Here is a 22,316-nt window from a genome sequence, read left to right as displayed (position 1 = left end):
GTTCCAGGCAGAAAAGGCAAAGACCTAGGAAAGGACAAAGCATGTGTGCTTAGGAGATGCCTGTGGCGTGTCCCCGCGGGGGTGGGGGCAGACAAGAGGGAGATGTGATGCTGTCAGAGGGGAGGCATCAGGAAGCTTTGTACCAGATTCTTGTGCGGGGAGGAAGAGAGAGAAAAAAGCGGTGCAATGGGCCAGCTGGGAGGCTGTGGGGTAGAGGAGGGAAGGTAAGATGGAGGGGGTTCCTGGGGTGCAGGGAACACGCAGGGGGTGGGGGGGGGGGCATCACGGTTTAGCTTGAGTGTGGCAGCGCTAAGCAGAGGCTTGTTCCAGCAGGGGACAGGGTGGGAAGTTTGAAAGGCGGTGGGTCTTGTGTAGCTACTAGGGAGCCGCTGAAGGTTCCTGTGCTCCAGGAGGAAGGATCTGGTTGACCTGGAAGGTGGCTCAGGATGGCAATTGGCCAAGAGGCTAGGGCAGTGAACAGTGACAGGGGACAGACCCTGGTGCCCCGCCCTCTGGGCTGGACTGGCTGGGAGCCAGAAGAGGCTAATCTAAGGGAGGAGGGACCCAGCAGGGAAGGGGATGCCTCCTATGGAGGCAGCAGCAATAAAGGAGGAGCCAGAGGAGACCTGGGGCCTAGTGAGTGACCCCAGAATGGGCTCTCAGACCCATGAAGGGCCGCACTGCCTGGAGTGCCTGCCTAGGCCCTTTCCACGGACTCCTTGGGAGCTCACTAGGGGTTACCGATCCTCGGCCCGGGGGTCGTGGGCTGGACTTTTGCTGGGGGATCAGGATCTTAGGTGGGGGTGGGTGGGTTCTGCTGGGAAGGCTGGGCCTCTCTCCTGCAACTGCGGTCCGTGGCACAAGGGAGTGACACTTGTCAACACTCCTGGCTGGGCGGGGAGGGGATGGGCCTCTGCTCCTGGCCTGAGGGACGCACCCTCTCCACAGCATTTCAAGGTAACTCAGTGGTGGGAAGGGCCCCTGAAGAGCCCCCTGAAGCTGCTCAGGCCCCAGGTTGCTGGAGGGCAGCCGGGGTGGCACTGCCCCTCCTTCCCGCTCCAGGCCTGGGCTGAGGCCCCAGCTCACTTGGGAAGTGGGGACACGCCTGGATGCCTGCCCGTCTCACCCCTAACCCTGCCCACGTTGTGTGCCCGCAGGTTCACCGGAGCCAGCCTCCCAGCCCCTGTCATCAGCAGCAAGAACTGGCTGCGGCTGCACTTTACCTCGGACGGCAACCACCGGCAGCGCGGCTTCAGTGCCCAATACCAAGGTAGGCGGGGCCGCCATGCTTCCTCCGGGGGCCGTAGTGACTCCTGGGAGCTCATCCTGTCCCCAGACTGGGTCCGGGGTGACTTCAGGGTGGGCGCGCCTCTATCGTCCTGTTCTTATTTGCAGGCCTAGGGTGTCCACATCTGCATCTCTGCACCTGCCACAGTGGCCTATTGCCCAAGGCAGCGACGGGGTCATGTAGCCCGAGCTGCCCCTTTCCAGGCCCCTCCTCAGGTCAGGCTGATCGTAATACTGAGTGCCTTTGAAGAGCCAGGCACTGTGTTGGGCAATTGATAAGCATCGTCTCATTTAACCCTCATCATTCGCCTGTGAAGTCGGTGCTATCACCATCCCCATTATACGGACAAGGAAGCTGAGGCCCAGAGAAATTAAGCCAGTTTCCCAAGGCCATCTGAATTCCTCCTGCCTTTTGAATCCAGAGCCCAACCTCTCTAACCACCAGTGTTTCCCCTCCCGCGTGTAAAGTGGAAGAGGAGCCGTATTTCAACTCTCTTTCGTGTTATGTAGCGCACGAATGCATTACACACGCAGGCTGGGAGCTCTAGGAGTGCTCCAGCTCAGGTGCTCCAATCTGTGAATTGCCGCCTGGCAGCCAGAGGCCAGACCAGGAATGGCAGGGGGGAATCACAGATTTCTGCTCCAATCCTAAAGAATTGGCTCACCCCACGGTGGGGAGCTCCTCAGCCCTGGAGGAGATCCAAAGTCCGGTGGATGTGTGGGAGCAGATGAGGACATTCCTTTCAACCTTGAGTTTGCTCTAAGTACACAAAATTTATAAACACCAAGGGTGGGCTTTAGAACTTGCTTATTAAGCCCTAAACTGCTACCAGTTACAAGCCAATATTGGTTCTGATTGATTCGACAGCAAACTTGTATTGTACACCTATTAAGCAGAAGGCCCCAGAAGGCTCTGGGGAATAAAAGGTGGGGTGGGCTCAGGTTGTAAGTGAGTGAGTGAGGAAAACCAGTGGTGTGCAGAGAATGGGACCGTGTAAGGCTGATAAAAAGCAAGAAGTGCCTCCCAGTGAGGGTGTGCTGGGGTTGGGCGGGGAGGGGGGCACACGGATTCTCACGGTGGAGAGCGGGGCAGCTTGTCCCTCCCAACCCCAGCTCAGAGGCTCTGGCTCCGGACAGTAGCAGCCCATCACTCGCCTGGAGGTGGCAGGGGCAGGGGGCAGCCCCCACCACGAGGCCCCTGGGGCCAGGCTTTCCAGCCAGAAACTAGGATAACAGTGGCACTAGAAGCAGAGGCATTACCTTTAAAATCTGGACCTTTCCTAAACAGCCTCATTTCCTTAGCGTTGGGTGGCAGGACACCTTTGAAACATTTAGAAAATAAACCCAAAAGCCAACCTGGTCTGACAAGCTTCACAAAGCCTCACTCTGAGAGCTTTCCTGGAAACATTTTGCCACTGCGGGCGATGGGCTTTTGTGGGAGCGAAGCACCTGTCTGGATCTTTTTGTTGTATTTTCCAAAATAGAAAAGCAGAGATGAATATTATCATTTCATCTGATTAAATAGGTACCAGGATCTCTACTATTTCGGGTGCCTGGAGGCCTGTCTGGCATGGTCGCGGGTTACAGTTTGATGCCAGACAATGGGCGACAAGCACTGAGCCACGGGAGCCTCTAGAAGATCAGGAGCACACCTGCTGTGCAGGAGGCTCTGTACCCCTGGATGAGGCTCTGTCCCCCCACTGCCCCGCCGCCCCCCCCGCCCCAGTGCAGTGCAAAATGTATTTTTAATTCCCACATTGCAGCTGAAGAAGCCAAGGCTCAGAGAGGTTTTGTAACAAGCCCAACACACACAGATTACACAGGCTGTAGGTGGTGAAGCTTGAATTCATTCACAGGCTCATGTGAGTTTTCTGCAAAACCAGAGGGCCTTCTCTGGTGCCTCGAGTGTCTTACCTTTCCTATTTAACTGGTAGCTTTTAAACTTTATTTGTTAATCTCATCCCACCATAAAAAAGTACGTTTTCCAGCACAACCCAGTACACACATCTATCTATAGAACTATAAAGAAAATGTCACCAAGTGGCATTTTCCCTTACAAATCATGATGCACCCTGAAAATTTCCAATTTTTAATGTTAACTGCAACCTCTAAATGAATTTCACAAGTCTACAGCAGGGAACAACCCCCAGTCTGAAAATCTGCTTTAGTGATGAACTTCTCAGAAGCAGACCCTATCTTACTCTCTTCTGTCTCCCTGAATACAGCCCTGAACAGGGTCTGCAAGTTCACGTGGGCCAGTGTTTCCAGAGGGCTTTCTAGGCTTCAAGCACTTGGCATTTATTACTCATCCAGTCCTAGCAGCGGCTGTGGGAAGGAGATCCTCCCATTAGCCTACAGGTGAGAAGCCAGGGTTTCAGAGAGAGTGCGTAACTGGCTTAAGGTCTCATCGATGGAGTGTTGGAGGCAGGATTTGCATCCCAGTGGTATTCATCTGCAGCCGGCTTATATATGGTGGTATATATATTGTGTTAATAAATGATTCTACCCTGGGAACTTCTTTTTCTAGTGTTTTCCAGACTGGGGCACATAGTGCAAGCGTATGCAATAATCAGTTGGCGACTCAAGCAAGGTTCCTCAGCCTCAGCACTGTTGACATTGTGGCGTGCGGAGTTCTTTGTTGTAGGGGACTGTCCAGTGCATTTTGGGGTGATTAGCAGCGTTCCTGGCCTCCATCCACTAGATGCTAGAGGCCAGTAGTGTCTCTCCTCAACACACACAGTCATGATAACCAAAAAATTTCCACATGTGGCCAAATGACCCCTGTGTACAAAATTACCCCCCATTGAGAACCACTGCTCGGAAGGAAAGGAAACTTGGGAATGACTAAAATAATCTCAGTTTTGCAGCTTGCAAACACAGCCCCAAAGCGTGGCAGAGACAGCTTTTAGTCAAGGGGCTAGCAGGAGACAGAAGGCATCCTGCCCGGCTTTCACTGAAGAAGGTTTAGTGATGGGACCTTTTACAGAGAATAGGATGAGATTAAAGGACCCTACAAGGATGATGAGGCCCTCAGGGACCATGCAGCAGGGAGGCCTTCGCCACAGTTGGGGGGAAAGGGCCAGAGGGGGTAGAAGAAGCACCACCTGGCAGAACTGAGGAGCCTGGCCCCCGCCAACCCACAGTGCTTGGGGAGGGGGCCTGGGAAGCAGTAACCAGAGCAGGAGGAGGAGCCCAGAATCAGTAACCAGATCTCTCTCTTCTCTCCCCCTCCTGTCTACTGTGCCTCCCATCTGCCAACCCAAAAGGAGCCAGAAACGGGAACAGAGGCCCTGCTGTGGCCCGCTGTATACCCTGCGAGGCTAGGAGCCTTACCAGTGGGCCCCCTGCGCTAGCAGTCCACAGAGCAGGCCAGAGAAGTGTGGGGACTGGAGCTGGGGACACATCAGCATGGGGTCAGCTTGATGGCATTAGTCTCAAGTGATTTATGGCACTTCGGGGCTAATCATTATAAACCCCTAAATGGATTGATGGACAAATTTTTTTCCCCAGAAACCAAATCATACATTGAATAAATAAATGAATAACCTACAACATGGCATATTCCATTCCCATCTCAGTCCAATGAGAATTTAGGGGTATTCCTGGCCAAACAGGATTTTAAATACTACCTCAGGGAATCAGGGGACCAGAGTTCTAGTGTGACTGTGTGTCTGGCCGGCTGTCGGACGGTGAGCGAGAGTGTTGAATTGCAAGCATTTTGGTGTGACATGGCCACGTAACAGCGCAGAAAGTGGGACGCGGCTAGGCCAGGTTCTGCTGTCAAGGAGAACAGGTTAAAGAGAGGAACAGGCATAAATCTATAAGTTGTGTGCAGCCAGATAAAAGCTATAATGGAGGCCCGGGAAAGGGTTCTAGAATTAGAGATAAAGGAGCAATTAGTTTGGCTGGAAGCACTTAAAGAAGCCAAAAAAAAAAAAAAAAAAAAGAAGAAGAAGAAGAAGAAAAAATGGCAGCGGCATCAATGTGGGCCTCAGAAGGATGCCACGCAGCTCGTGAGGAGCATTCCGGGTAGAGGGAAGGCAAGAAAACCTGAAAGGGCTAAGTCTGAGGAGCCCCAGAGACCTGCATGTCCAGGGCGGAGCTGGGCCAGCCGCAGCCCACAGGCCTGACCGCGCCGTCTGACTGCTTCCATATGGTTCTCAAGCTGAGAATGGCTTTTACATTTTTAAAGATTGAAGAAGAAAATCAGAATAAGAAGGTTTCATGACACATGAAAACTGTATGAAAAATCAAGTCGCTGCATCCATAAATAAAGGTTTATGGAACACAGCCTTGCTTACTCATTTGCGAAGTGTAGAGAGCCTCTGGAGCGCTACCAGGCCAGAGCTGGGCAGTCTGCAGCTGAGACATGGCCCACAGCCCAACACACATGCTCCCAGCCCTCTCTCCAAAAATGTTTGCCGCCTGAGCGTGAAGCCCGCCACCCAGAGCTCAGGGCAGCAGTCTAGGCAGTGAGTCCGAGGCCGGAGAGGAAGGCAGGACTCACACTGTCAGAAGCTGCACTGAAGACAGGAGATCAGAAGTCTTTAAAAAGAGGGAGACCTGTGGGCGCCTGGGTGACTCAGTCAGTTAAGTGTCTGCCTTCGGCTCGGGTCATGATCCCAGGGTCCTGGGATTGAGTCCCACATCAGGCTCTATGCTCAGCAGGGAGTCTGCTTTTCTCTCTCTCCCTCTGCCTCTCCTCCCTGCTCATGCTCTGGGGCAGAGGCAGATGAGGGTGGATTTGCTTGGAACACGTTGATCCTGGCGTAGTAGTAGCCTATCAGGGCTTGGGGGCCATCTAGCAGGTAGCTGGCTGGTCTGTCAGTCTGTAGCTCAGAGAAGGGTCTGCACTGGAGAGAGAGATGTGAGGACTCAAGGCAAAGTAGAGGCAGAGGCCTCCGATCCCCTCCCAAGGCAGGAGTCCTCCTCAGATGTATGTAGCATGAAAGGAGGGAACCCAAAAAAGTGGTTTTCAAAGTGGGTTCCTTGGAGGCCAAAGGGGTTCTCCCCGCAGCTATTTTGATAGGGCCTGAGTGAGTGGGGCTCCAGGTTCACCCCACCCCCACACCACTGACTTGAACCAGAGCAGTTCCTCTTTAATTTGTTTTGTGTAGTGGGCATTTACCTAGAAGTGTAATCACAGGTTCCTGTACCTAAAGTGTTTGGCAACCACAGAAATCGAAATTCCTTAAGTTTCCTTCCAGTTCTGGGAGACCACTGAGGTTATGTAATCAATCCTTCTGCCTCCAGGCGAGGACTATTTTCAGTCCTCGCAGTGCTAATTGCTTTCTTGCTTTCTTTTCAAGCCTGCAAGGAATGACATTGAGACGAGCCTTTCTTAAATGCCCCCAGTGGCCAATGACAATGACAACTGGTGAGGGTCTTCCCTGGCTAGGAAGAGAGCATAGCCCACAGCTCACTATTGCTCTGCTGGTCCATAGAGAGGGAATAATATTGACCCCCACGGGGCTATTGGAAATTGAAGGAGGTCCTGCTAAAATATCTGACCCATGGCAGGTGCTCAGGAAATGGAACCCTCAGGCCTCAGACTCCACCAGTCACCTTGACTTCCTGTTATAGGGGAACCCCTTGTGCAGTGAGAGGTAGAGCTGGTGGCTCTAATCCTCAGACATGGGCTCTCTGCCTGCCATCGTGACACGATGACCATTGTCCAGTTCCCCGAGCCTCCCTTCAGCCAAATCCTTGCCTGACTCTGCCGTCGACTAGCACTGCCTACCTTGGCAAGTGAACTCTGGGAACCAGGAGTTGGGAGATATTCCACAGTGAGAGAATCAGCTCCTCTGCTGTCTGGAAGTCCGATGCCGAGTCTCAATTGTCTGCAGAATAAACTCAAACATTTGAAACCAATTTGCATGTATTGAGATGCTTTTTAGAGTAACAAACCCAAGCTTCTGTTTTCCACATGAACTTGTCTCTTTGTGGCGTGTGACTGAGCCTGTGGTCCGTGCTCAGACTCTTTTGTCTGATTCCTGTCTGCATGCTGAGCTGCTGAACCCTTGCCAGCCTCCCTGTTAGGTTCTGGGCCTCCGGGACCCCTCCACGAATCACAGGGTTGTTTTTACTTCCAGGCTCAGGAGCCCAGAGTCCAGTGCCCACGAAGCCAAGCTTCTAAACTCAATCAAAAGTGAGCCTGAACTGAAAACAGCATGAACACAAAACACGGCACCCCTCACCTCGCCTGCTTTCAAGTGTAACCCATTCTTTTTGCCAGGAAATGAACTCAAAGCACATATTCTTCTTTTTTTTTTAATTAATTTTTTATTGTTATGTTAATCACCATACATTACATCATTAGTTTTAGATGTAGTGTTCCATGATTCATTGTTTGTGCATAACACCCAGTGCTCCATGCAGAACGTAAAGCACATATTCTTCTAACAGTTGGTCATTCATTCATCCACTCAGTCATCAGACAGTTCAGGGAACCTTCTGTGTGCTTGGCCCTGTCAGTCACAGGTCACAGACCTAGGAGCTCGGGGGACAAATAGCTGGGAGAACAGGACATGATGTCACAGTGTCAAAAGGGCTTCAGCAGATGCCTGAATCAAGTCTTGTAAGGGCAGTGACTTTTCCCTGAGATGTAGACACAGCCAGAGAGAGGAGATAGCCTTTGAGTCAGGCCTTCACCAGTGAGAGGTAGCCAAGCAGAGAAGAGGGGAAAAGGCGTGCCAGGTAGAGCAAACAGCATTGCCCAAGCCATGAAACCAACAATGATAGCCATAGGGATTCCCTTAAATATCTTTCTTCCAGTTGTTTTCTGACTTGTCAGAAGTGGTTTGTGAAGACCACCACACAGCCTATTAACAATGGCAAAGCACTGTTCTAGAAATTAGAACATGCCACTCCCCGCACTGCCTGCCATCTACCCTGCCCAGGTCCTTGTCTTCTTCAGGGATCCTAGTGGCTACGAGTTTTGCTGTGGTTAACCCACTGGCCACACCAGCAGCATCCAACAAAGTTCTTCTTACAGACTTCAGTTGCTTTGTACATCTTACAGCCCATAGCTGGGCTGATGATTCCTTTTCCCACCATATTCAAAAAACCACCCAGCATAGTACATAACCAGCTTCTAAGGAGCTGTGCATCACATTCTAAACTATCAACAATCCTTCCACACCTGCATTCTTGGCAGTGGTCATTGCTGGAATTTTGAGTGTTCTTTCCATTGTTGCTGTACCAGTTTTTTGCTCTTCATTAGCTGGAGCTGTGAATTCAAGGCAGGAATGCCCCAAAGCAAAGCACCCAGACAGTGCCTTTTCCAGCAGCGGGTCTTGGAGCTTTCACTGTACCTGTGACTCCTTCTTTTCATTCTCTTCCACGTCACTTGTCCTAGCGACCTTCAGCACAGCTCTGCCATCTGAAGTGTCCCCAGATGTCCCTGGGGCTTTTCTTTTCCACGGTCACTAGTAGTTATTCCTTGAATATTTCTCTTTTTGAATCTTGTCATTTTTCCCTTGCAAGAATGTGGCATCATCTTCGGTCACAATAACCTGTCCAACTGTTCCTAAATCATGAAGCAAACGATCTTGAAAATTCAGAGCCCAGCTCTCTTTTCCAAACACCACACCATCAATAGCAACAGCTTTGTTGGTTCTTTCCGTGACACTAGAACCTGGAACTTGGGTGGCTGTAACCTGCAAGCTGACTTTTATCCTATTCCAAGTGAGTGCTCTGAGGGCATCTTCAGCAGTAATAACCCAAGACTTTCACTGGGTGTTGGCAGTTTTAAGAGTGGCTACCATGGACCGGACACTGGAAACCCTAAATACCCTAGAATTTCCACTTCTGAAGTTTTGATGTATTATGCAAGTAGGGAGATATGCAATCTTAGGCACATTCTGTGCCTTCGATTCCTGCTTCAGTCCTTCAGTGTTTTCCTGCCCTGTATTGCAAGGATACTCTTTGAGCTTTTTTGATTACATCAGAAATGATACTGCCGATTTGTCTGTCTCCATCTGCAGAAACTAGAGCAAACTGAGCAATATCTTCAGAAGTTATCACAGTTTTAGGCTCTTCCTAAGTTCAGCAATTACAGCATCAACAAGCAACATCACACCTTTCCTGATTTCCACTGGATTAACACCTTTGCTCATCTTCTCGAGAGTTCCGTGGCCATGGAGTGTGCCAGTGCAGTGGCAATGATGGTGCCACCCCAGCCTCTTTATTTGTGTGTTGGCAACACCTGGTCAACGGTGGCGCAGTCGTTTTATATTTATCCCTCAGGTCCACTGACCTGGCAACAGACATCTCACCTTTCATTACATCGAGGCTTCCCCAGCTCTGTTCCATACCACCGCTCTTCCCACTGTCCTTCTCCATAGTAAGGGCTTCAGCCTCTGCTAGAAGGTTTGTACCTTGAAGCATTAGATCTTGGGCATCTGCTGCAAATTTTCCATCTTTGGCATAAATCTGAGTGAGATGAGGAGCCAGTGTGCTAGACACTGACTTTGTCTAGCAAAGAACTGTGAGTAATGAAAGCATTTGTGCAGGGCTGGTGGCCAAGCAAGAGGCATGCCGTCAGTGACAAGGGAGGGGCAGAGTGCAGGGTGCGCACCCACCAAGTTTTCTAAGGGAAAAATCAGATTCCATTGTTTAAAAGCATCCTCTGCAACATCTTGGGGGGTGAGTTATAGAGAGTGAGTCGGTGAGTAAAATCCAAGCAAAAAAGAGTTTAGGGCGGGAGTGGCTTAGAATCCTGAAAGGAAGATATACATCGGAAACTTTTTCTAGGGTTGAGTGAACTGGGTTTGGTGAAGGAACAGGTGTGGGGAGATAAAGGGATGGTCCAGCCAGTAGGACAGCCAAGTGGCGGGGAAAGGGGAGTGATCAGGGTTAGTGCCGGGGCTCACCCTTGTGAAGGGAAGTCTGACTCCATTGGGAAGAGAAGAAGCTACAGGTTCCCTCCACTTCGTGATTCCCAGAGCCTTGGAGACAGGTTTAGCAGCTCCCCTCCTCCACTAACAGGTCCTTGTCTCCTGCTAGCTCAGCCCAATAACTCATGCTGCAGACTAGAGAGGAATTTGTATTGCCAGATTCTTCTAGCTAAATGTGTACCATGTGTCCCGCTAACCTTTACAACAGCAGGGAAATGTCTTGTAATTAACCAGAATATAAAGGATGAATGGAGCAGCCTGGCAGTCTCCTGTAGTCATTATCATTCGGAGGAGATGAATGTACCTAGTAAGATTTCCATCAACCAGTTCAAGCCAGCACTGTTTTCTGGGAGTCTTGACTTTGTTCACGGTGCAAAAGCATGTGCAAGTGTGAATTATATTTTGTATGTGAGTGTTTGGAGCCATGCGTACCCAAGGGCACAAATGTGTTGTGGGTGTGCCCGCTGTAGACACAGATGCATATGTGTGCATGGATCCATGCACAGGCACATACATATGTGCATCAGGGGTATGCATTCAAGTGTAGCCAGAACCGTGGAACCAGCCCCAGGCTCCATTTTATCTGCAGCGCATCAACGATTACAAAATCCATTTTAGAGACCAGAGCGTCAGTGTAATATCATTGGCACTACACTAGTGGGGGCTCCATGAATGAATGAATGAATGAATGAACGAACGAACGACGACCGAATGAACAACATGAACTGATACATGCCAGAAATTCTCTAGGTTCTTGCTACTTTATCCTGCATTTCTGATTGCATCTGTCAGTAGCGCACTGTGGAGATCTAAAGGGAGAAGGGCTCTTGTTTCCTGAAGATTTTTACCTGGCCTGCCCTTGTCTGTCGAGCTAGCTCTGACTAAGCTCATTTTGTGGCTGATTTCCCATGGTGTTCCTTTTTCCTTGATCACTCACCACCCACTTGGTCAAACTGTTTAAAAGACAAATTAGTTGTATATAATTCAGGGTGTGACAACTTCCCTGGGGTTACTCAAAAACTGAAGCCTCAGTATATGGAGGTGATTTCTTGATGTTCAAATCCCCGGTAATGTGGATCTTGCCAAGGGCTTACCCCCAGCCAAGGCCTTTCCTGACCCATTCATCAGCTCCCACGGTGGTATGGGTCCTCTGTATGGGCTCCCCTCCCCAGAGCCTGGGCCTGGGCCAGCTCGGCCTGAACATACATCTTCTAGAGATTGCATTGTTGGTGTAAGGAACCACAGTCTGGAGAGCAGGGCCCCTGCCTTCCCCATGTTTGTGTGGGGTGCACACAGACAGCATGGGCCATGCACCTCTGGGACCAGTTCAGAGGAGCAAACAGTCACAAGGTTTATATGTAAATTAAGAAGCCCTAAGGCTTCTCAGGTTCCTTCTCATTCACTTCTTACTGCTTTAGCAAGTTCCATCCTGTGGTAAGTAGCAGGAAGGAAAAGAAGAAGGACAGGAGTTCATTCCTGTCGGGGAGGATGATGACATCAGCCACTGCTAACAGTGGCCCAGGAGGTATAAAGCACTGACCTGGTGGGTCACACAGCCCTTCTTGGGGAGGACCGAGTAGAGCGGATGGGCACAGAAATTGGAAGGATTCCTTCTGGAGCCTCTTCCTGAGTGCAACCTTGAGAAGAGGGAAGAAGGACTCCCTCTTAGCCATCCCCTCATACCCACCTGCCTCTCCCCGCCCCCCTTCAGCAGCTGCAGGGAAAACCAAAGCAGCATTTGCCCCTGGAAATGACGTTCCTGGTGCACGGGCCCCTCCTCACCTCCCTTCCTCCAGAGAACACTAGGACGGGAAACGAGGCGATTGGGAAGACTCTTACCTCCCCCTTCTCGGCCAGGTACCCAGAGTCATCTGCACAGACCTCCCCTTGAGTGGGCCAGCCTTGCTCATAGAGACCCCTCTCCCCACCCCAGCCCCAGGGCCGGGGCATCAGGGAGAAGAGCTCGAGCTATCCCCACAGTACTGGGGCCAGCCCTGTTCTCTTAGGGATGACTGAATCCGAGAAATTTCCCCCCTGCTGTACTGTATTAGCTAGGCTTGAATAATGCATGTTTCCCTGCCAATACCCTCTGTTTGATAATGGGTCCACGTTAGTGTTCACTGGAAATTTTCCTGCTGGATACACATGGAGAGTAATGCACATTTATAAAGAGGCTTTGAATGCACGTTGGGCAGCAGTGACTCCATGGTAGTAACTGAATTTGATCAGGCATTCAGTTTAGCAGCTTGCCAGGGGACAAACCCTTGGGGAGCTTTTTGATGTAGGTAGAGCTGGGGATTACTGGGGAACTGGGAGATGGGCCCTTGCATGCCTGATCACTGTGGGCTCTAGTTTCGGGACTGGCATATTACCTCAAGTGCAGGACAAGTACCGAGTTTTTCGGGCCTGAGCCGGGGCAAAGGAAAGATTCTGGAGAAGGTTAACAGTGCCCCTGGGATGGCTTTGGAGGCAGGTCATAAGAGAAGATGCTTAGGTTCAACCAAGAGCACAGCTGCCTCCTGGCTATGTGACCCATAGCAAATCACTTAAACCACTCTGAGCCACCACGTGATTATCTATCAAGTAGGTATAGTAAGTACTGGTTAAGGTCGATGGATGTGGAAGGAGCAAATGAAGTCATTATCGAGGGCCCACTGTGTGCCAGGCTCTGTTCTAGGCGTGGAGGAGGTACCAGTGAAGAAAACAGACACAAACCCCTGCCTTCCTGGAGCTTGCATTGCAATGCCGGGGGTGGGGGGGCTGGAAACCACCCAGTCAGTGATCCTGTGTGTTGGAAAGTTAGGGAGGTAAAGTAGGGAAGGGAGCCAGGGAGCCAGGGTGCAGCGTCACTGTGAACAGTGGTCAGAGGAAGAGTCTGCAAGGAAGCGGTGTTTTCACAGATGCTTCCAGGGAAGGAGGGAGTCAGGAAGATACCCTCGGAGAAGAGCATTGCAGGGAACTGGCCTGTGTGGCTGAACAAGAGTGATTAAGGTTGAAGATAAGGTCGGAGGGGTGCTGGGAGGGCAGATGGGTCTGTGCAGGCCACTCGAAAGACTGGCTTTTACTTTTTACTTTTACTCTTAAAACTGAAGAGTTTTGAGCAGAGATGTAATATGGTCTGACTTATGTTTTTAAAGGATCCCTCTGGCCCTTGTGTTGAAAACAGGCTATATGGGGTAGGGAAGATGGGAAGTCATGGCAACCAGGGGGGAAGCACCAGAGACCTGGACTATGACAGATGTGGAAACTGCACTTGGGATATACTTGGAAGGGTTTGATGGATCCTGGTTGATCAGGTGTGGGTGTTGGGTGTGGGGGAAACAGACGAGTCAGGGACGCTGACATGAGTAAAGAACTTGAAAGGCATTTAGCCCAGGGCCTGGCACACAGGAAGGGCCTGGTCACAGTCGCCGCTACCACTGCTGGGTACCCATCTGAGAGGGGCTGAGCCACCCGGCAGGGGCCAGCTCGGAAAGGGCATGGGGGTCTGGGACAGATGCATCGAGCAGTAGACCCAGAGACAGGATGAATCCCTTAGAGGCCAGCAGAATGCCTTGGGGACCTGGGGCAGTCAGACACAAAGGAGGTGGATGGCTTCAGAGGAATGGCTTTTGGAACTGTGGCGTCCTCACTCTGGTGCCTTTTCTGTGCTACTTGGCAAACTCCTGATGAGCTGTGGACTGGACTGACATTGGATCAGAACCCAATTCAGTCATCAGGCCACCTCCTGAGCCAGGCACTATCCCCCAGGGACCTCTGGGACTCAGCTTCCCCTGCCCACAATAGGCCGGCCGGCATAGGCTGGGCTCAGCAAGGCCGACTGGCTCTGCTTCACATGTTCCTCATCCGCCTGGGATCAGCCATGTCCTCTCCCAGCAATGACGGGGATGTGAGAGGACAAGCCTAATCTGGCAGGCACTCTGCAAGTCTTTGGACACATCAGGACCTCCTCCAAAATTCCAGTGGCCAAACGCAAAGTCAAGGGGTGAGGGAATATACCCCACCTTTTTAATGGGAAGAACTATAAAATCACATTGCAAAGTGTGTGGATACAGGGAGGGTGACAATTCAGGGGCATTGCTGCACTCCAGTGCCACCTTTGGTATGTCCTCACCCAGAGGGACTTCTGGCTTTGACCCACTCTGAACTATCCCAAGCCAAGAGAGGGGATCATTCTAGAAGAACCCCATCCCCAGTCACAGATAACAACTGAAACCGTTTTCCCTCTTACCTCCTCTCTAGTCAAGAAGCAAATTGAGTTGAAGTCTCGAGGTGTGAAGCTGATGCCCAGCAAACATAACAGCCAGAAGACATCTGTGTGTAAGTGTCCGCCTGCCTGCCCGCCTGCCGGGCCTCTTGCTTGAGGTCAGACCCGCTGGGCTGTGACCGCGGGGAAGCCAGACGATGCTGGAATGATTTTCCCTTCAATCCTGCCTCTTTCCGTCCCGGGTTCTACACATGGACACACTGACCTAGTGGCCAGTGAGCAGCCCCAGGGTCTGACCTTTGCCTCCTCTTCCCCCTCCCTGCGCTTCCCTCCCTCCTCCTCTTTCCCCCTCACTTCCCATTGTAACTGCAGTCCAGGGAGTCATTACTGCTACATTTCTCTCTTTATTTTTCCTTTTGAATCACTTCCACCTGCTGAAACAGTCCTCTTTCTGCTCCTTGCCTAGGAGTCAGTAACCCCTAGCTGGGATCTTGGAGGCTGCAGGGTCCCCATTCCAACTCCCAGGGCAAGACCCTGCTCCAGGGACCCTGGACCTGGCTGGGCTAGAGGGTGGAGTTCTGCGCTCGAGCCCATGGGGCAGTGCTGGGGTCTCTCTGCTGGGGCACAGGGAGATTTTATCTATGAGAGCATGTTTCTGCTATTGGTGTTTGAACGATTAAAAGGGGAACATCTGATGCTGGGGAATGGGCTGGAATGTCACCCCAGAAACAACTGATGAGAGCCTGTGCTAAGGAACTTTTGGGCTAGAGTATAAGTGGGGTTCAGGAAGGTTCTGGGACACCCCAGAAAGCTGGACTTGAAAGCAGTGGAGATTTTCCTGAGAACCCCTCAGGTTTTGTTCTGAAGTTGAGTGCAGGGAGCCTTCCATGGTCGGGGACCCTCCAGATGACCAGCCTTCTGCTTTTCCTTCTCCTCCCTTTCCTTTGCCTTTCTGCTTCTCTCTCTCCTAACCCCCTCTCCCTCCTTCTTCTGCATCCTCTCTGCTGTTTCTCCCCTTCATCCTAACTCTCTCCGTTCATCTCACCTCCACATGCTCACTTCTCTTGAGGGGCTGGAAGTGCTTCCTGAGAAGGATGGAGAGCAACCATCAGCGGTTCCAAAGCTCTGTGTGGTGTGTGTGGCAGGGAGCTGGGTGGGGAGAGTCCCCGACCGAACGGAACCTGGCTGTGGGATTTTTCTGTGGTCCTTCAAGTCTCTGGGGACTGCTGTCTCTCAGCATTCTGCCCTTGATGGCAGAGGGGTGGCCAGGAGCCCTGCTTCTGTGTCCCACGAGGGTGCCAGGGGAAGGAGTGAGGAGAACCGGGGGTTAGACCAGGAGTCTGCAGAGCAGGCTTGAGCCACAGCCCTGGCCCTCACAGGCTCATTCTTTCTGGAGCCACAGGAGAGGAGAGGAACTGAGGTTGGCATGATTTCACTTCAGAGTTTGCCCTGGAGCCACAGGACTCCAAGGAAATGGCCCAGATTTGGGAGAGCAAGTGTGTTTTCAGGTGACTGTGTTACTCCAGGCACTGGTGTCTCAGTTTCCAAATCTGTGAAATGGGATGCAACACCTTACCCTCCCTTCTTCCCAAGGGTGCTGTTGGATCTAAGATGGGCCTTCCTGATCTAGGACTTAAGGAGGTCCGTGAACTGGCTAAAAACTACATGTGATATTGTGGGTGCATTTGGGAGAGGGGCGTGTTTTTCATTAGCTACTCAGAGGTGCCTGAAACTCCCTCAGAAAGATGAAGAAACCTTATTCTCATGAAATAATGCAGAAACTCTGAAAAAGATACACACCTCTCTACTACAAGACACTGGTCTTCCCTCTGAGATTTCCTCAGAGAAGGATGGGTGCGCGGCTCAGCTGCCGGGGAGGCAGGCCACCAAATCTCTGCAGGTGTCTGGCCCTTGGTGGCCTGCCCACACTCCCTGTGGACAGATGTCCTGAACTTCAGGAGAGGAATGGACCCCGCTGACCTATCCCGAACCCTACTTACTGCCTTCACTGGGTGGTCCGTGGGTACCACCGACCCCTGGCCATCAGTCCTGACTGCCCACGTGTCCATATCTCCTTCACTTTGGGTGGAAGGCACTGCCTTTCTGAGTGTGTTGTGGCTTCTTGGAGTAAGGCCCACTCTCCCTTCCCTTCTCTGTAGCCAACAATGAATCAATGCTACAAACATAAGCAGCTGGTTTTGAATAGGCAGGAGAGGCTGGGATTAAGGAAAGAGAGGGGAAAGCCCTCTTGACTCCGTCATTCAGACATAAAGTGTTCACTGGGACTTATCTTTGCTTATTTCCTGGGGAGCCTGGATGTCCGTGCGCTCAGGCCTCCCAGGAAGACAGGGTCCTGGGGGGCTGTGAGTACTGACCCCTGGGATGGTGACTTCCAGGATGGTGCCTGAGCCTTACTTCCAGCGGGCTGATGAAAGGGGGGTGGCAGGGTTGGCTGCGCATGTGCAGGGCTGGGGTTGGGTAGGTGGGCTCTGCCGTGGCCTCTCCTCTCTGGTCCAGCCGCATCCTCATCCCACAGCCTTTAGCTCTGCGTGCTCCCTGGGTGGTGTGAGTACCAAGCGAGAGGGCAGGAAAGTGCTGTATCATGTTAACGTGCTACCAGGGGCGGCATGGTTCCCATGCGGTGGGCGCGGGGGACTGTGGGAAGGGTGTGGTCCGTGGGCAGGGGTGAGTAGGCCAGGCGAGAGGAAGGTGAGCGCTTAGCTGATGAGTCCTCAGTAGCGATGGATCGTGGTGAGGCTGGCTTACCAAAGATAAAGCACAAGTACAGCTCAGGACTGACATCCTCATCTTTTTAGAACAGAGCCTCCCCTCGCCTTTCTATCCCCACCCTGTCACCTCCTTTGTTCCCATTGCTTGTGGAACACGGAGGCTCCAGGAAGCAGGACTTCCGGCTCATTATACCTGCCTGGAGGGTCCTGCACTGGCAGGAACAGTGACATTGCTGAGTTTAGGATGTGGAAGCATTGGAAGGAGAGGCTTAGTGGGGAAGGGGATGGGAGTAGGGGAAATGCCTGGCGGGAGTGACTGGCTTTAACAAGGCAATATGGAATGTTGGAGAAGAGGCTCCCCGAGAGGCCTTGAGCTCAATGCCGCACAACCAAGAAGATACCAGGTGTGTGGCTTGTGTGGCGTCTGTCCAGATCCCCAGGTTCCCTTGGCCAGCCACCCCCTGGGGTACCTGGAGGTTTGAACAGGGTCTACACCAGTCTTCTAACTGTAGAAATGAACTCCAGGCTCCGTGAGTCTGAGATGGGACTCCACAGGTCCCCAGGTGAGGCACGCCCTTGCTCCCTCTCCCCACACTTTAGTCTTCCAGGAGCCCTGGGGACTCTTTCTTTGCCACGTCCATTCCTACACCTTCATGTCCGTCCCCACTGCCAGGGTCTTGTCCTTTGCCTGGACAATCTTAAAACTTCCCAACTGGTGTCAAAGGCACCAGCCTCCCCCTGAGCATCTTACTGTGCCCTTCCCCCGCCGTCAGGACTCTTCAGTGGCTCCCCACCATTTTCAGGATCAGACTTGAAACCCTTAAAGGTCTGACCTCCACAGCTTCACCTTCCACTCTTCCATGTCACTGGTACCCTCTCTTCTATTTTGGCCACACTGGGCAACCCCCAGTTCTGTTTCCATGTCTTCACTCCACCCCCCTGTGTTCCTCTGTCTCCCTGAACTGCCGTTCCTCTGTCACCATGTGTTCAAATCCTACTATCTCAGACTACTCATGTTAAATGCCACCTCCTCCAGGTAGCCTTCCATGCTTCTCTCAGCAACATAAGACAGGTCTTCCCTCTCAGCCTCCCTGTAGCTGCGTCTTCATCACTTCCCCATTGTGGTTCTGCAGTTTGTTTCTGTTTCATATCTTCACTTGACTGGGAGCTCCCGGAGGACAGTGGTCATATCCGAAATCTGACAGTTGCATCTCCCATGGTATCGAAAATAGGGTCTTGTACACACCAGGTGCTCACTGAATGCTTGCTGCGTACCAATGTATGGGAATTAGTGGGTGAGTGAATGAGGAATGGAGCCATTGCTCATATTGTGGGACATTGAGTGGGTGGGAGGGACATGGGCCAACTCAGGGAATATTGCTCCACGCCCCCTGTCATCTCTGTCTTGAGAGTGCTGTTGGGACCATGGGATGGGCGAGGCCTTGAATGGAGCTGTATGCTAGGCCCCAGCTCCCAGTGATACCGAAAGCCGGGAATCCAGGGATGTGAGAGAGCTCCAGCCTCATGAGTATGAGCATCTTGAGAACAATAAACCAGCAGGGTCCAGGGAGTTTCTACCCTCTCCACTGGAGACAGGAGAAAACTGTGTGTATCCGCCACCCCCTGACCAGGCTTCTCCTTTGGCAGAGAGGACCATGCACACGGTTGTATAAACAGCACTCTGGTGTTGGCAAGTGTGAGAGCATCCCACCACCTGCCAGAACCACCATGGGTGCCATCTCTGCATGGTGCCCTTGGCCGATGGCATTGGACAGGGGATGCTCTGCTTACTGCTTACTCAGCTTGAGAAGCGTCCGATGGGGAGAGGTTTCTTGGCAGAAATAACCACATTTGAGCTAAAGGCTCTGCTTTGAGCTTCAGGCTGCAGCTTTCTTTTACATTCTTTACTGTTCCTGATCACATATCCACCTTTTATTTAACTTCCTTTGAGTCATTTCTCCATTTGGGGCTGAGGTTGGGGGTGATCATCTCATCTAGAGTTGCCACCCCCGGATCCAAAGCGCAGGGTGAGGAGTCACTGGGGGCTGAGGACCGTCCACCTCTGGCCACTGGCGTGGGACAAGGGAATAGGGTAGTTGCTGGTTTGGGGTGTCTGCCTCTGAGCCCCTATGCTCTTGATGAATTTCACTTGGACTTTGCTCACAAAGGAATTTGTCAAAAGCAGCTCTCCACCTTGCGTACTCATGAAACCTGAGCCAGGAGACCCCACAACCCCACACAGCCCTGTGGAGCAGGGCCTCATTCTGTCTCTGTATCCACCCCCCACCCTGAGCCACTGCCCCGGACATGCCTTCCTGTGATTACCCATCTCTGTATGTGCTGTTTTTTGCCTTGTAGTAACTCAGGTTGGTGTGTCCCAAGGGCATAATATGTGTCCAGACCCTGGCATACCTGAAAGGGGCAAAAGACTAGGCTCGGATTTCAGGTAAGACCCGTTCGGGAACTTTCTAATTGCAAAGAAGGGTGGATGGCCTGGTTGGGGGGAAGTCAGGGGCTGGCCTTCCTAGAGGTATAATGCAGAGGACAGTGTGGATTGAGGAATAGACACTTTCTGGAGAAGAACTGTGGCGTCTGGCATTCTTTCCTGGGCCAGTCCTGGAACTGGTGCCTGTAGGCTTCAGGGGAAGAAGAGAGCTGCAGACTGCCAGGGATACACAGCACACCTGTCCCTGGGGTACAGGAACTGCCCTCACCAGTAATGACGTGCCAGCAGGCAGCTTATGTCTCCCCTCATCTGGAGATCCTAGGGCCCCAAGATGGTACATCTTGTAGAGTTTCTAATAATCAAAGTATCTTCCCAGAATCCTCCATTTTCATTAAAATTTATGGGTATCATCTACCCACTCTTAGCTGTCCTAACATCTCAGAGCATGGCGGTTTTGCTCACAAAGTGACCTTTTAACTCAATCCTAAGACCATTAAATGGTCCAAAAAAAAAAAAGATGAATCTTCCTTTCAGTGGAGATTTTAAGTGATAAAACAGTGGAGTAGAGATGAAGGGACAGAGGAGAAATAATGTTTGGTGTGGTACTTGTTTGTGGAGCAGGGAAGGACTTGGGCGGGCCTGGTAGGCCCAGGGCTGAGCTCACAGACACGCCTTGTTTCCCAGGTTAGGATCCAGCGTCCAGTTCACCTGCAGCGAGGGCTATGACCTGCAAGGGTCCAAGCGGATCACCTGTATGAAAGTGAGCGACATGTTTGCGGCCTGGAGCGACCACAGGCCGGTCTGCAGAGGTGAGGGTGCCCCGGGAAAGGGAGGCTGGCCTTTAACAAGGCAATATGGAATGTTGGAGAACATGCCCGGGCTGGGCAGGGAGGATGGAGCCCAGCTCCTGTTCCCTGAGGGTACACGCTTGCATCCAGACTGGCTTGCCTCACTCTCGCTGTGCTCCAGGCCTTGGGTTCTGCATTCATTGACTGATTAACTTATTATATTTAGTTAGCACCATCTCTGTATCAAGGCCTATGCTAGGATCAGGAGATACAAAGGTGGGGATGACAGACATGGCCCCTGCCCGGCATGGACCTTACGGTCAGGTGGGGGAGGCACATAGGAAGCAGGTTGCTAGCTCACTGCACAAAGACATCACAACTACACCTCAAGTGGAAGGGAAGTCAGCTTGAATAACGTTACCTTGACTCCCTCCAGTATAACACATATACACCCCAAACCCTCTGTCTCAATGCCTTTGTTTCTTTCCATGTGCTCGGCAATCCACAGCCCTGTACCTCTAGAAGAATGCTCTTAGCTAGGCAGGAGTCACGTGGACCATTGATATCAGAAGGCTTCTCTGTAGGAATCTTCTAACCCCACACCGGGCACATCTTGTTTTCAAAGGCCCCGCCACCCACATTCCCAGCCATCACATGCATGGCCTGAGGCTGGGCTGCCAGGGCCCCCGTCCCCCACATCTTAAAATAGTAGACCTGAATGTTTTCCTTCCCTGAGACAGGACAGCAGCTGCCTCTATGGTAGAGAAGCCCCCGGCCTCAACCCCCAGGGCAACGGTAGCTGGCTTTTCATTTCTCCTGCCCTGTGTGCATCTCTCTTCTACTGTTTATGCACATGACCAGAGCTCAGCAATTGGTGCAAGACTGAGCAGTCTCTCTGGAGTTTGTGAACAAAGCCAACGGTTGCTCTCTTGAGTGCCTCTTTGGAAGAGAAGGTACATTGCCTGCCATAAAGTTACATTCTGAATCCTTCCCAGTTTAAGAAGGAGATGCTTTGCCTCTCTCCAGGCTTATATACTAAGATGAAATTGATGCACAGAAAGGGGTCCAGGAGAAAGAACTTAGATGATGATTACAGTAAGGAAGGGACAGAGTTGGAGCTGAAACCCACTCCCCTTTTTTTTTTAATGTGTTGTTGAGTAATCTTGGAAGAAGGTCATGAAAATACCTTTGAAAGAAGCTTCAGACGTATTCATTCTCACTCAGCTTCGAGGTGGCCATGACCCACAATTAATGTACTTTGTGTTCCCACTGATCTTAGTGATATTATTTCAAAGATTCCACTTAGCTAATATTTTTTAAAAATCAAACAAAAGACAGAGTCTTAGGTATAACTCCCAGCTTTGCCACCAGCTAGCCATGGGCAGTTTGGCAAATCATCCGTTTTCCCTGGCCTTGTTTTCTTAACCATGTAGATAATGGTACCTACCCTACCCATCTTGTGTTAATGTGGGAGTTGTGGGTATGGAAACATCTAATGAATCAGAAAAAGCTTGACAAGAAAACAAATATCCTCACGCTAGAATATCAGCTCAATAGAGCAAGAATGCCTAGAATGGGGCCTGGCAGATAGTAGGTGTTCGATAACAGATGTTGAATGTGTGATTGAATAAATGAATAATAAGATAGCAAACATTCCACTTCCAGGGAGCCAAGAAACCAGCTGTGTAGAGAGGCATAGAATTAATCATGTCTGAGGACCAAAAGGACCCTAGGCCAATCTGTTCTTTCAAAATTCCTTTTGAGGAACCAGAATAACAGTGCCTTTGGGCAGTAGTGGAATCTGATCTCTCCCAAAACCTTTTCATTGGCAGAAGATTCTTCTCTTAGGACGGGGGATGGTTTACGTGACTATGCCCAGGATAGGGAAGGACTGGCATTTCAGAAGGAAGTTCACAGTCAAGTGATCACGCTTATCCAGATGTGTTATGTGGCCCATTCAGG

The 22,316-nt window shown here is 51.4% G+C and overlaps 1 protein-coding gene across 1 annotated transcript in view; it reads left to right on the top strand.

Moving 5' to 3' along the window:
* Positions 1-22,316, top strand: part of CSMD2 (CUB and Sushi multiple domains 2) — a 621,951-nt gene that overhangs the window by 281,995 nt on the left and 317,640 nt on the right. Inside the window, exons 6-9 of the mRNA XM_044913827.1 lie at positions 1,158-1,270; positions 14,427-14,504; positions 19,479-19,566; positions 20,251-20,375. Of these exons, the coding sequence (XP_044769762.1) occupies positions 1,158-1,270; positions 14,427-14,504; positions 19,479-19,566; positions 20,251-20,375 (404 nt within the window). The remainder of the gene's footprint in view (positions 1-1,157; positions 1,271-14,426; positions 14,505-19,478; positions 19,567-20,250; positions 20,376-22,316) is intronic.

The sequence above is a fragment of the Neomonachus schauinslandi genome, chromosome 4 (genome assembly GCF_002201575.2).
Source record: "Neomonachus schauinslandi chromosome 4, ASM220157v2, whole genome shotgun sequence".
Classification (NCBI taxonomy): domain Eukaryota; kingdom Metazoa; phylum Chordata; class Mammalia; order Carnivora; family Phocidae; genus Neomonachus; species Neomonachus schauinslandi.
The sequence above is the reverse complement of the archived record's forward strand: the minus strand, read 5'-3'. Positions and strand labels throughout refer to the sequence as shown.